Here is a 14295-nt window from a genome sequence, read left to right as displayed (position 1 = left end):
ACTTTATCCAGTTAGAGACATCGGTCAAGCGAGCAGGGAACTTGTTTCTTGTATTGGGGACTACTTTGAGAGGGAAAGCATGAGTTGCATGTCTTCGGCATAGAAGAGGATGTTGATGTTTTGTCCGCGGATGACATTGGCCTGAGGGGTCATGTATGTGTTGGTGTGGGTGGGGCTGAGCGATGAACCTTGAGGCACTCCACAGATGAGTGTGCTAGCGTCAAAGGAGTAAGGTTTAAGGCTGATAGTGTCATATAGATATGCTTTGCCGTCACACTGTGTTAAGTTAGCATGAGCTAATTAGAAGTTTAAACACTATTTTACCTTTCTGCTGCTTCTGCACACAGCACATATTGTTATTAGGGCTTTGAGCCTAGTAGAATATTTTGCTTCACACGAGAATAATATGTTTTGCTATTGTATCAGCTTTGCTTGGTAAGCTATGTCTGAACAGGGAGTGCCGAGGCCTTCAATGTTATTTCAACACAGTGGTTGTTGTGAGGTCTGATCTGCGCACGTTCTAGACATAACACATATGCAGCTGCGGCCAACTCTGGCTTTAGGCGCGTTTAATATTGCACTGCGCAGAGCATGCAAAGACACTTGATGCATGCAGAGAGCTGGTGGAAGATGATGTGATCCCTTTCCACTAGGATCAGAGGTATGGGGCCGCCCTTCTAAAACCCAAAGAGACCTTCTTTAGATATAATATAATATACTAGCAAGGGAGGGTAAGATTTAGGTGCTATTTAGCCTTCTTCCCTTTAGCATTTTAACATGCTTTCTCCCTTTGTATTTTATGGACTAGTAACTATGCTGATAACCTTGTTGTTTATAATATGTTTGCTTGTATTAGCTAAGATACTGCGCTTGAGAACACTGCATTAGAAATAAACATTTCAAACCTGCATGTGCCTTTATTCACTCCTCGTTTTGGGCTGGTATGATAGTATAACGAAAGAGTGTTCATGTGTTTCATGTTACCTGAGGTGTTCTAAGTCCATGTTCTGGGTTGTCTAAGCACTGCCATGTCTCCTCTGTCAAAGATGATTCAGATGTCCGCACTGGCGGTGAGGAGTGCTGTGTCTATACTGTGGTTAGGCCTGAATCTGGACTACATGGTGTTGAGGAGCTGGTGGTTGTTGAGGTGATGTCTGGCACGTTGGTTGATAACTTTCTCTAAGACCTTTGTGAGGGTGTTAGGAGGGAGATGGGTCTGTTGTTGGAAAACAATTTGGGTCAGTGGATTGTATCTTAAGCAGCGGCATGACAGTGGCATTTTCCACGTGCCCAGGAATGTGACTCAATGGCGGTGTTGAAGATGGATGCTGGTGCTTCGGTGATCAGTAGGAATCCTTTGAAGAAGGTGTGTTAGGGGCAATGGTCAGATGGGCCTCTGAATGGATGATTGTAACACCAATTTTGACGATGGTGACTGGTCCACAAGGTCGGGGTTTGTTCTTCAGCAATGATGGGAATTTGAGTTGCAACAGTGTATGGGTCCGGTAAAGGTTGAAAGTTACTGTATATGGAGGTGATTTTGTTACAGAAGAATTCAGAGAGTGTGTTGCAAAGGTCTTGTGAGCAGGGAGATTTTACTGGAGTTGGCAGGAGCGGGATGAAATCTGTGATGAAGATTTATTTGCTGCTGTTAGTGCTAATCTTGAATTGATCTCAAGAGCTGTGCGCTTGGTGTTCCCTATCCGTTGGTGGAAATATCTTGGGGGGGGGGGGGATATGAAGTTAACAATATATATGGTATTTTGACTTGTTCTCTATTTGCACTCTAGTTGCTTGCAGTGGCGTTTAGTTAGTATGAGTTCCTCTGTGTACCAGCCGGCCTATTGTCTGGCTCTTGCCGTGGTTATGCACTTGATGGAAGCGAGGGTGTTATGCATGTGGTGATCCAGTAGTTAAGGCTTTTGGCAAATTATTGGTGTGCTTGTGCCAGAGTGGGGAGAGGGCGGAAGCAGACTCATCTTTTGTGATGCTTTTCCAGCTGCGGTGGGTGGTTACGGTGGTGGTGGGTCTATGGTGGTGCAGGATGGGTATATATAAACTTGACTAATGCATGGTCTGCCCAGTCATAGCTGTTGGCTTGTCAACTTTGTTGTTGCTCATTGAGAAGAAAATTGGATCTAGTAGGTGTCTATCGGTGTGGGTGGGTTCGGGAACTTGCTGGATGAGACCAAGGTTTGTGAACTTTTCTAGAAGGGCTGTAGAGTTGAGGTCAGTGTGGTCTAATAGATGAAAGTTAAGGTCTCTGAAGAGGATGATGGTTCTGGCGTTGATGATGAGGGATGTGACAAAGTCTGCGATGTTGCTGGCGACATTAGTGCGGGGTCCTGGTGATCTTTTTACAAGGGTTCCGCCCAGAAGGAAGTTGGCTGTAATGCAGATCTTGAACGTGAGGTGTTGTATGTAACTGGTGGGAGTGTTCTTATAGGTTGTGCAGCTGATGCTATCTTTAAATAAAATGGCGACTCCACTTCCTTGCTGTGCGGATGGCCTTGCCTTGTGATCATGTAGTTAGTAGAGATGGTTGTAGCGATTTCTGGTGCATCGTAGGGTTTAGTCATGCTCCATGAGGAATAGCAGGTCCGGAGCATGGTTGTGTGGCAGGCCCCATATCTCTGTGACATGTTTGGTGAGCAAGCGGGTGTTGAGGAACCTGTATGTAAGTGTGGAGTATTGTGTGAGTGGTTTTTGGTATGTACGAGTGTAGAGAGTGCGTTTCTAGCTATTAATGAGTACACCTTTAAAAGAATGGTATATGTCTTTGTATTCTGTATTCTGGCATGTTAAATGTGCATCTTTTCATTTAATACCTGATATTTGACTGGATTAGTCGTGGGTCCATTGTAAGGGAATAAATCTACTTTTCTTCAAAGTTAACTTTGAAGTTTGTTCCTGATTTATCTCCAAAAGAACTTCTTTTTTCCATGATTAGTCCATAATGGTTGAGAGGTAAATTAGGAGATATCGACACTAACATTGATTTGTCCAAGATCAGGGAACATGTTAAACAAAAACAAACAACATACAAAAGGAATTTTGATTTGAGGAACATGTCAAAGTGACTTCTTTGTCTCCTGGTGACTGGGTGATTATAAAGAAACCGATTAAGGTTAGCAAAGGTGTATCAAGATTTTCAGAACCTGCACAAATTGTTAGTTTCAAAAATGGCAATAATGCTACAAAATCGTGGATGGTGGAATCGAAATGCTCTGGTTAAAATTACACAAGAACAGGCGAAGATGATTTGCAAAAGATTCAAAACTCAAACTGATAATTTGGTTTGATTTTGGTGATCTTGTTCAAAAGGATGACATTAATAATCACACTTCTTCTCATTCTTATGAGAGTGTTGGGAATGGTGATTCTGAAAATGTTATTCCCATGGTCCAAAGTTCTATGGAAAATATCCGAGACCATGAACATGGATCTGGTGAAAATGCACCAATTAGATGTAGTTCTCGCATCTGAACTCTCCTTTGTTCTGATGAATTTGTATATTATTGAGGTTACTTTACTTATTTATTTATTTTTTTAGTTATAGGATGGGGGGGTGTAGAGTGGGTTTCTAGCTATTAATGAGAACACCTTTAAAAGAATGTTATATGTCTTTGTATTCTGGAATGTTAAATGTGCATCTTTTTATTTAATACCTGTTATTTGACTGGATTAGTCGTGGGTCCATTGTAAGGGAATAAATCAACTTTTATTCAAAGTTAACTTTGGAGTTTGTTCCTGATTTATCTCCAAAAGAACTTCTTACAACGAGGCAGTGGGGTGCTGGTGGTGTTGGTGCGGTGGTCATGGGTGTACTTTGTTGGAGAGTGCATGTGAACTTGTAGGGGGCAAATGTAAATGCTTCTTCAGTTTTGTTTGATGCGGTGTGACAACAGTGCAGCGAGTGATGTCTGGGGTTGAGAGCACAAGGAATGTGGCATGGTGGGGGCAGAACCTGGGGTCCTTGCGCTGGGCACATTCCAAGTTTGGATGGGTGTGGACGGGCTTGCCTTTGGCAAGCAAGTGCTGCCCCTGCTATGTCCATGCTATAGCCTCCATTAAGTAGGGAGGAGGAGCTTAGGGTGCCATGGGTGGGAAAACGTGACCTCACTTCCTGTGCCGATGGATGATGGGAAATCCAGTTATGGAATTCAGCACTCTGATGTACGTCTGCGAGTTTAGAGATTAAAATGGGCATAGTGAAGACCAGCGTGGAAAAGCAAAGTCCCGCTATATAATGAGATCTGACAGTGGCGACGAAATGAAAATTAAAAAATGAATTCGCCTATCTCTGACCTTCACAGTTCAAATGGGGGCAGCAATGAGGCCCTCCGTCTGGACGGAGTAAGCTCTGAAGCAGTCTTAACATTCTACGTCTTCAAAACGTTTCTCTCAACCCTTCCACCTAAAATGGATTTGCAAACAGCTTAGAGATTGTTTAACGTTTCTGCGTAACACATCTGTAAAGTTCTCAGATGCTGATATTGCTAGAATATCATACCTCTGCTCCTACCTTACAATGACGAGCTTATCAAAATATTAACCGCATATTGGGTGTTGCAGATACTCTTGAAGTGTGATGTGTCAGCAGGAAAAGGTCGCCTTTTTGTCTCTTGCCCAGGGGGCATTTCTGGGTGTGTGTCTTGAATACTGTTTCATCAACTTTGTGAACTCTTCAAAGAAATGTGAAAAATGAGGTTGAACTTTTTTATCCGACCACTAAACAAATATACACACAACGAATGATGCCTCTCAATGTCTTTAATACTACCTCAAATTGTATATATGCCGACCAATTTAATGCATTCACCTTTCTTTGCATTTAAAGCCACTTTCATTTTATTGCAGATTTAGCTCAAGTGGCCTTTTTCACCTGCTCCTTTGAACTGGCTATTAACAGTGTGATCTCCCCGTGGTGCTCTGTGTTTGACGAAGAGGACAGTAAGGCAAGTGTTGCTGTTCACATCTCTTGTTTCTTCCTATTCTCATGTTGGGTGACGTTCTAGCACTTACATGCTAGCCAAGAAAATGCTAATGTTAGCCTTAATACATTTTCACAGTGTTTATGAGATTGGTAGATTTTGGCTGTGCCTTCTTCTTTATTTCAGTTTTTTCAAGGTACGAAAGTATTGAAAAGCAAACATTTGTTAGAATTGTGATGTCCTTTTACACATTATTGGACAGGACATAGCTGGATACTTACACCAAGCCCTGTTTTTGGGGTGTTGCATAAAATCATATAATATATACTCGCAAAAAAGTAGTAAATTTATTTAGGTATTTCAGGTAGCCTACACGAAAATGAATACCATATGACTTGTAATAATAAAAAAAATCCATTTAACTTGCTATATTCCTTTGATGGAGACTCTTCGCTAGTTTCCTGACAAAAACAGAAGTCCCAAAACAAATATACCCAACTCCTTGTTTAAGAGTCTACACAGGGTCACTCCAGAGATCCACCTGCCGTGATTGAAACTAATAACGTGGCCTGTAAAGCCCTTGATTACCAGTCATTAGACCAGCATCATGTGCCGTGTCATATGTTCTCACACGCCCATGTTTGACTTGCATTAGCTGCAAGTCAAAACTGGAATCTAAAACTTTTTAATCAAGCTTCTAAAATAGAAAATGGTGGCCTCTCTCTGTGCCTCTAAACATACATGTGAAAAGTACACAGAGGTCAACAAGCAAACAAGGGCAGGGGATTGATCTAAAAGTGTGATTTGTTTAACCCCATTGGGGAGCTAAGAGTCGCATGAACCTGCCTGGCAGAAAGAGGGATGGATTATACACTAGAGAGATAGGTTTGACATGTATCCAGAAGAGCAGTGCAAAGCTCATATGGGTAGATCTTTGCTTATTGAACTCTACAGTCTTTCATTCATTTCCATTTCCCCAGACTCCTACCTGGTATTCTACACCACAGTGCTTAAAGCTGGGTAACATTGCAAGCTTATCCTTTCGGTAAGTAACGGATTGACGTGTCCCAGTGTCTTTATTGCAGTAACAATGCGATTACTGAGCTGGGTAATGGTCCAGAAACAAGTAAAAGCAATACAAATGGTGCTCTGTCTGAATAAATCACTGGGTGAAAAAGTTCGTAGACTCTGAATTTGTAGGAATAGCTTTTGCAAGTGAAGTACTCCTTTCTTAAAGTAGCTGTGTACTCTGAGACTGATTATTCTTGCGTCTCTCTGACTCACCTCTCCTAATATCAAAAACCCTGCAATGGGGCAACGGTTTCATCAAGGTTCCTTGCTGTATGTTCTACTTTGACGAGCATTATTGCTGGCCTAAAACAGGGATGCGTCTTGGCCCCTTTGCTCTTCAACCTCTTTATCTCAAACCTCAATGGAGGGCTAGACTAGGTCAACTCGCACCCCTGATCCTCAGGCCCAAGGCCATTATCTAACTTGCTTCATGCAGATGATATGGTCCAGTTGAGGCTCGCCCGGTTGGGCTTACAGGGTTTGCCGAAGGCCTTCTTCGACCAAACAGATCGAAATAAACTGGCGGTAACTCTTGAAAAATTGAAAATTATTATCTTTGGGAGAAAGACAAAACAAACCGGGCATTTGGCATATGAACAGAACCAACATAGAGAAGATCCCAGAATATAATTTTACTGGGGTATGCCACCTGTGAACTCCACAGGACTGGATGGGATTTATCCTGCAGGAGCAGCCGAGTCTTTCTGTCCGGAGTAATATCTTTGATAATCTTGTGAAGCTTCTCTCAGATATGTTGCTTGGGTGATTCAAGCAGTTGCTTGCATGGTTGTCTGGATGCGGTGTTAAAAGGCTCTTTCTGCCTTGAGCTCCTTGAGGTGTAGACACATTCAAAGAGATGTAAGCAGTCTCTTACGTTCGGACGATCTAGAGCCTTTTTTGTAGTCTGTTCCGATGTTAGTGTCTGATTCTGCTAATTCTGCTGAGTTTAATAAGTGGTCTCTTGTTACCACCAAATTACTTATACTACTTGCATTACTTGCATTAAATGTTTCTGATCCTTGGCTGACTAGCAACGTCTTCCCTCCTCGGCACTCGGCCGAATAATTCTAGTTCATTTAACGAGCATGCTACACCTGTTGCAATGGAAGGAGGGGGGCGTTGCCACTTGTGTTTTTCACGCATATGGAAGAATCAGTCTCTTTAGCCCCTCCTATGTTGGTGACGAACCCCAGCCGTCACGCTCCGCAGTGCTCGTGTGCGGATGACAGCTGGGGTTCGTCACGGCCCCGCCCTGTTCTTTTGTTTACCGCACAGGGGGAAATCGTGGCCGCAGCGAAGGGGTTAGATTTGGGACATGCTGGGGCCTTGTCGATTTCCATTTCAGTATAAGTTTCTGATTCTACTAAGTTTACAGCGTCCATTAATTTACCTTTTGTTGCCGCCATGTTGCTTGTACTGCTTACATTACATGTAACTAGTCCTTGGCTGACTTTCAGCACCTGTTGCATGGGGGAGAGGGGTAAGAGTTTCACGCTTACTTTCATTTTCACTTGCTTTTCCCCCACTTGTAGATGTCTGGCCGGTTGAGGGTTTAATTAACGTGAAAATGGTGAGCATACTCAACATTGTTTCTGAAAGACTCAGGTTGGGTTCTTTTGTAGGCGCGGTGAACAGGGGACAACTAGTCTTCACACTTATCAATATGTACTGCACATGGTCCCTACTACAGGGATTGTGTGGACCCGGCCTGATGGCACAACTTGAGGTAGCAGCCTCTGTCTCTGCTCCTGGCCTGTCTCCTCTTTTCTTCCTATTTTTCTCCGCTTCTTAACCAGCTCCATGGACAGAAGTGTTTGGGCACGAGTCGGGTGTTCGCATGTCGCCCTTTTCCTGGACCTTCTGTATTGGCACTCCCATATGCCGCTCCAAGTACCCCTCCCTGCCTCTGAAGGAAGTGTAAGGTAGGTGTTCAAGAAAAAGCGAGGAAGGAGTGGGCACGTCTGGTCCTTAAACTGGAGTGTAGCTCTATAGTCTGGCCAGTAGCTCCCACTTGTTTCCTCTACATCCCTGAGACACAAGACTTTGGGCGCACATGACCTGGTCCTCTGCCGGAGACAGGGGGTGGCGGAAGAGAGAAGAGGTGCAACTGGCCAGATGGAGCAAGACTAGAGACATAGCAGGGGGTCCGCTCCGGGAAGTCTGGTAAGTTAAAACCAAGGGTGAGCTGGCATGCCAAGGGTGAGCTAAAGCATGGGTGAGCACAGGTGAGGTGATTACTGGTTGAAGTGGCTTGGGTGACACCCCCTCGCTTGTCTCTTGTCCCACTCACCCTCCAAAGGGCTTAGGAAGCTGTCCCCCAACTGCCTCACTGAAATAGGGAACTGTGAAGTTGTGAGTGGGCCCGTAGCGACAGGACCGGGACCTGGTCCGCTGCTTCTGCTGAGTGCCATCTGCCCCCGCAGCTTCTCAAATGGCTAGCCCGCCAGGGAAGTCTCGCTCAACTTGCTTGGGGCCGGGCTAAGATCTCCACCTTCCCTTCACCAGAACGTCTGTGGCTCCTTCCAGGGCGCGGCCATGGGCAGGTGTCGTGCTGTGGGGCACTCCGCGGTGGGTGAATGAGGTGGGCATATGAATCAAGCGAGTCGGGCTTTGGCGGTGGCTTCTGCGGCAGCAACAATGTGCGAGAACCTCCCTGCTTCCTCCTCACTCCTCCATGTGTCAGACCGGATCTCACTAGGTTATGCTGACTGCGGCAGGATCAGCTGATATTCCTGTGTTCCAGATATTATTCCTACCTCATGGAGATTGTTTACTGGTACTCTTCCTTCAAACTTGAGCTATGATTTGGCTGACAGTCTGTGTCATGCATATCTTTTTTCCAAGCCGAACAAAGGGCACTAAAAAACATAGATGCATGAGTCGGCCACCTCTGCTTCCAACCAAGGTTTTAGGAGTACCAATCCCTTCATAATAGTGGTTCGGTGAAAAGGATGCTGTGACTCAAAGGATGCTGGAAGTGGTGGCTGCAAGTGTGTTTTTTGTTGCATTATGCTGTGCTCGCCTACTGGGACATAAGCCAATGACCTGCTTGTATGACACTGCTAGTCAGAGAGCTGGCCTGAATTTGCTTGAGGAGACTATAGTCTGAATGTCATGTTAGTTTTAGTTTTTAATAAATGTCCACATATTTTCTTGGTGCTTAGGAAAATCTAACCTATAAAACGATATCTAATTTGGAACAACTTATTAAAAATCCAGTTTTCATGGCTATTCTTTGGTTCTAATTAAATGGGATTCTGAATGTGTGCTGAGTTTCGTCGTATTCCAGAGTTTTGATGCAGCTATGAAGAAAGACCTGCCTCTGTAGGTCACCGAATTTGCCATTGAAAGATAGAAATTAGAGAAGCATGGGCACTGAAGAGGATCATACCAGACGAATTTGAAAGACCCGCCTTAAGATAGATAACCAGCGGACAGATCTCCGCGCATAAAATACGTGATTTCATTTAGAAAGACACGATGGAGCAACTTGACCCAAGATGCGGAATTAATTTGAGTTGGTATAATCCAATCTAGACCCAACTAAAACATACTTGACTAGTAATTAAGCATTAACCACTAGAGATGTGTAGAAGGGCTCTAATGTATGTGAGATTCATTAAAAAAAATTATTTACAGGGCAAAAACGGGTGTTGACTACCCTGGCCTGGCCACCTGCGTTAGCCAGGCAAGCCGTGCACCCATTTCTTTGGGCCAGGTAATATTGTCCGCCAGGCAGCATCTGGGGTGCAGAACTGAATCTCTGATTTTGTTGGGTTAAGCTTTTCAAATCTGGGGCATCCCCCAGTGAGACATGACCATGACGTTTGCGTGAGCCATGGGTAAGGCTCTGGATAAAATGCATCGTCTGAAGAGGATGTGCTTCTTCAGCAGAGTGACATCTGATGGTGGTAGGACACACATATACCATTCCAGGATTTCTGCAAGTAGTGCTTTTCAGTTAAATAATTCAATTCATCATGGCCATGACAGGAAGGGTTATCCCTGTGGCACTTTTTAAACAGAATTGTGAGGCGTTCAAATGCGTAATTACCGGAATGACTCTGACGTATTCCCGCTTAATTAAAATTACTCCCAGGCATTTTGATTATCAGGCCAAAAGATTTGCATACAGGCACACTGAAACGTGACACCTATTTACCTAAGCGCAGTTTGTGAAACTGGTTATTATGCGTAGATCTTTGCAGAATAGATTGTCTTCTGCAAAGTGGCTGTGCTCTACGAATACTTTTTTGTTCCTCTTGTTACCTCTCAAATAGTGCTTGACTTTTGCCCATTATAGAATACTGCAAGCCTTTTGGTGTCTAACAGGTGGTCTGGTTTCTCCTTCCAGGTCCTAGAGTATTTGAATGACCTGAAGCAGTACTGGAAGCGGGGGTACGGGTACGACATCAACAGTCGAGCCAGCTGCGTTCTGTTTCAAGATATCTTCAAACACTTGGATCGAGCAGTCGCTGAAAGCAAAAGGTAAAAGGATTGGCGTCGTCTTGTTTATTGCGACTGTGTCTTTAACTGCATTAGAACTGCATGTGTCTCGGGCGCTGCTGATTCTGCCATTTATTACACCATCTGAAAGTCCAAAGCCGCCTGTATTTGTGGACCCTTTGTTTCTGCTGCATTAAGGCCTGCTTTTACATGTCTCTGACGTCATACATCGTAGTAAGAAGGCATGCAGTTTTCAGCCATTTTATTCATTATTTTTACAGCATTATGACCGCATTCGGATGCATCTTTTTGAAAACTTTAGAGGGCTGGAGAGCCTGTCTTAGTAGGTTCTGCATGAGAAGTGAGGCAGGGAAGTCTTGGCCTTTTTTCCCCATGTAGAATATATCATAGCCAGGCCTTTTTCGTTACATGTAACTATTAACTTCAACTCTTGGGAACGTCTGCCACCGTGTGGTTAGACTGAGGACTGCAACTATCAGCTTCTTTATAACGATATACTTATAAAGTGCGCTTATACCGTATGCCTAGTGTCTGATAACAGGCGTTAATTATTAACCAACCCAGTGGTTCTCGGAAATGGAATGAGCACCAGTGCTACTCTGCTCATTATTCTCCGTGCACATCTATCTCCACATTTTCTCATCTGCCGACCAGTGTGCAATGTTTTGTTGTTCCTTTTGGGGTTTTATTGTGGAAAGTATTTTTTTCTTCTCTTTAACAACATGATTTAGTATATAAACCTAAGTAATCAAAAGTCATGCTTCTTATAAGATTTTGCATCGCCTACGGTGGGACTGCCTCCTATTAGGTGAACAGTTTCCGTTTAACTGGTCCTTTTTATGTCGCAGCCTACAGACAGCTGGGCTGTCTGGGTTGCTAAAGAAATCTTGGGGACTTTCAGAAAGTTGACCTAGGAATGCATCCCACCCTTTGTTTGCCATTGGTTTTGTGGTTCGTAACTCACACTTTCTGGCTTTCTATTTGCTGGCTTTATATGCTTTAGGCTGTTCAGGTTCAGGTCCAGTTCATTCCTCCCGTTGCCTAATCGTGTTACTTTATTCTTCCACTAACTCACTTCCTGTAAACAGGCCTTTAAATCTTGTTCTTATTTTGCCACATTTGCTGTGCATTTAAAGGCAGAGCTCGAATGTCAGGCTCTCTCTTCCAGGGAGCTTGATGGTTATTTTTCTTTTAGCTGTCTTCAGAGTGAGAACATTTATGTCAACGTCCTCTTGAGTCTCCACGTAAGATGAGATGGGATTTATTTTTCCACAGGACAAAAAAACATAAATTGTGCTGATGTTTCAGAATATATCCGAATTCGTACAAATGAAGCACATTTTTTTGTAATTCTGAAGTGTGATGGAAACCAATATTTGAATAAGATCAAAACACATCAATACACTAGGTGATAACATTATCATTTGTGTGCAGTAAAACCGTATTTCGGTGCAAATGTGATGCTTATTTCAATATCAATGTGTTTCTTTAATTACAGTGCGCTACCACTCCATGCATACTCCACACTACGCCATTCCGCTCAATCTAACCCGATCACTCCCACCCTACTCCAGTCTACCCCACTCCATCCCAATCTACTGCACTCCACTCAAATCGACCCCACTCTGCTCCTATCTTCCTGAGTTTACCCCAATCCATTCTTCTACACTCCATTCTACCCCAATATACCCCACTCCAATGTACCTCAATACAACCCACTCCACTCCAATCTACTCCACTCCCATCTACTCCTCTCCACTCTAATCTACCCAAATACAATCCAATTTACTCCACTCCAATCTACCCCACTCCAATTTACCCCATCATTCCAACTTAACCTACTCCACTGCAATCTATCCAACTCCTCTCCACTCTATCCTATACCACTCAACTCTACCCCACTCCACTCCAGTCTACACCACTCTCCCACAATCTACCACACTCCAATCTACCAAAATCTACTCTACTCTACCCCACTCCACTCCAATCTACCCCACTCCACTCCACCCCACTCTACTCCAATCTACTCCACTCCACCCAATCCACCAACTTCAATCTACCCCACCCTACCCCAATCTATCCTACTCCAATCTATCCCACCCCAGTCTATCCTACTCTAAACTACCGCTCTTCAATCTATCCCACTCCATTTTAACTTCCCTTCTACAATCCACCCATTTTACTCCACTACATCCCACCCTAATTTACCCCATTACACTCCACTCGAGTCTATTCCACTCCACTCTTCCCCAGTCTATCTCCCTCCACTCCGCTCTATCCAGCTCCACTCCATTCTACCCCACTCCACACTACCCCACTCAGATCTACCCACTCCAATCCATCCCCTCTACCATACTCCACTGTACCCCAATCTACTGCACTCCGTTCCACTCTACCCAATCTATCCAGCTCCACTTCACTCTAATTCACCAGATGCCAGTCAAATATACTCCTCCCCAGTCCAATTTAACTCACTCCACCCTATTCCACCTGAATCCAAACTGCCCTCATCACTGCACACCAAACTGTCCAACTCCAATCAACCCCATCCAATTCCTCCACCCCACTCTACCCTGCTCCAACCTACTCCACTACAATCTACCCCACTCCAAACTATCCCAATCCTATATCTCACTCCAGTCTGCCCCACTCCAAACTATCCCAATCCTATATCTCACTCCAGTCTGCCCCACTCCAGTCTACCTCACCACACTAAAATCTACCCCACCATAATCCAGCCAATCTATCCCACTCAAGTATACCTCACTCTATTTTACCCCCTTCCACCCCAAGCTACATCACTCCAGTCTACTCCTCTCCACTCCAATGTACCTCACTCGACTGCACTCCACTCTTCTCCACTCTACCCCACTCTGCTCCAATCTACACTAATATATTTCACTACAATCTACAGCGATCTACCCCACTGCAATCTACCCCCTTCGACCCCAGTCTACTCCACTCCACCCGTCGACTCCACCCCACCCCAGTCTACCTCAATTCAGTCTACCCCACTCTACTCCACCCCATTCTAATCTACCCCACTCCCCTAGTCCACACCACTCTACCATATTCCACTCAAATCCAAAACCCTCCACTCAAATCTACCCAATTCCAGTCTACCACACCCCACTAAAATGTATCGCAGTCCACTTCAATTTAACCCACCCCACCCCAGTACACTCCAATCTACCCAACCCTATTCTACATCAGTCTACCCCACCCCACTCTAGTCTACCCTACGTCAATATACCCTACCCCAATCTATCCACTACAATCCATTCTACCTAATTATACCACAGTTTACCCCACCCCACTCTACCCCATCCCAATCTACCCCACTCCAAACTACCATACCCCACTCCACTCCAGTCTACCCCACTCCATTACAGTCCACCCAGTGTACCCTACTTCGCTGTAATCTACCCCACTACAGTACTTTCTTCCTAATCTATCTCACTCCACTCTTGACTCCCCTCCATCCAACTCCACCCCACTACAATCGACACCACTCCAACCTACCCACTCCAATCCACTCCATCTACCCCAATCTACTGTGCTCCATTCTACTCTACCCAATATGCCCCACTCCAGATTACCAAATGCCACTCAAATCTACCCCACTCCACCCCAAACTACCATACTCCAATCTATCCTATCCAATCTGCCCCACTCCAGTCTATTTCACCCCACTCTAACCTACCAACCCTAACCAATACTACACTACTCCAGTCTACCCTACCCATACCAATCTACCCACACCACTCTGTCCAACTCTACTCCAACCTACTCCACTCCAATCAACCCAACTCAACTCCAATCT

At 44.5% G+C, this 14295-nt stretch overlaps 1 protein-coding gene across 1 annotated transcript in view; it reads left to right on the top strand.

Moving 5' to 3' along the window:
• The window catches only part of MINPP1 (multiple inositol-polyphosphate phosphatase 1), a 212291-nt gene that overhangs the window by 67223 nt on the left and 130773 nt on the right, over nucleotides 1–14295 (top strand). The window contains exons 3-4 of the mRNA XM_078642895.1: nucleotides 4861–4958; nucleotides 10360–10493. Coding sequence (XP_078499021.1) covers nucleotides 4861–4958; nucleotides 10360–10493 — 232 coding nt within the window. The remainder of the gene's footprint in view (nucleotides 1–4860; nucleotides 4959–10359; nucleotides 10494–14295) is intronic.

The sequence above is a fragment of the Lissotriton helveticus genome, chromosome 5_1 (assembly GCF_964261635.1).
Source record: "Lissotriton helveticus chromosome 5_1, aLisHel1.1, whole genome shotgun sequence".
Classification (NCBI taxonomy): Eukaryota; Metazoa; Chordata; class Amphibia; order Caudata; family Salamandridae; genus Lissotriton; species Lissotriton helveticus.
Note: the sequence above shows the minus strand (reverse complement) of the source record. Positions and strands in the feature narration are given on the sequence as shown.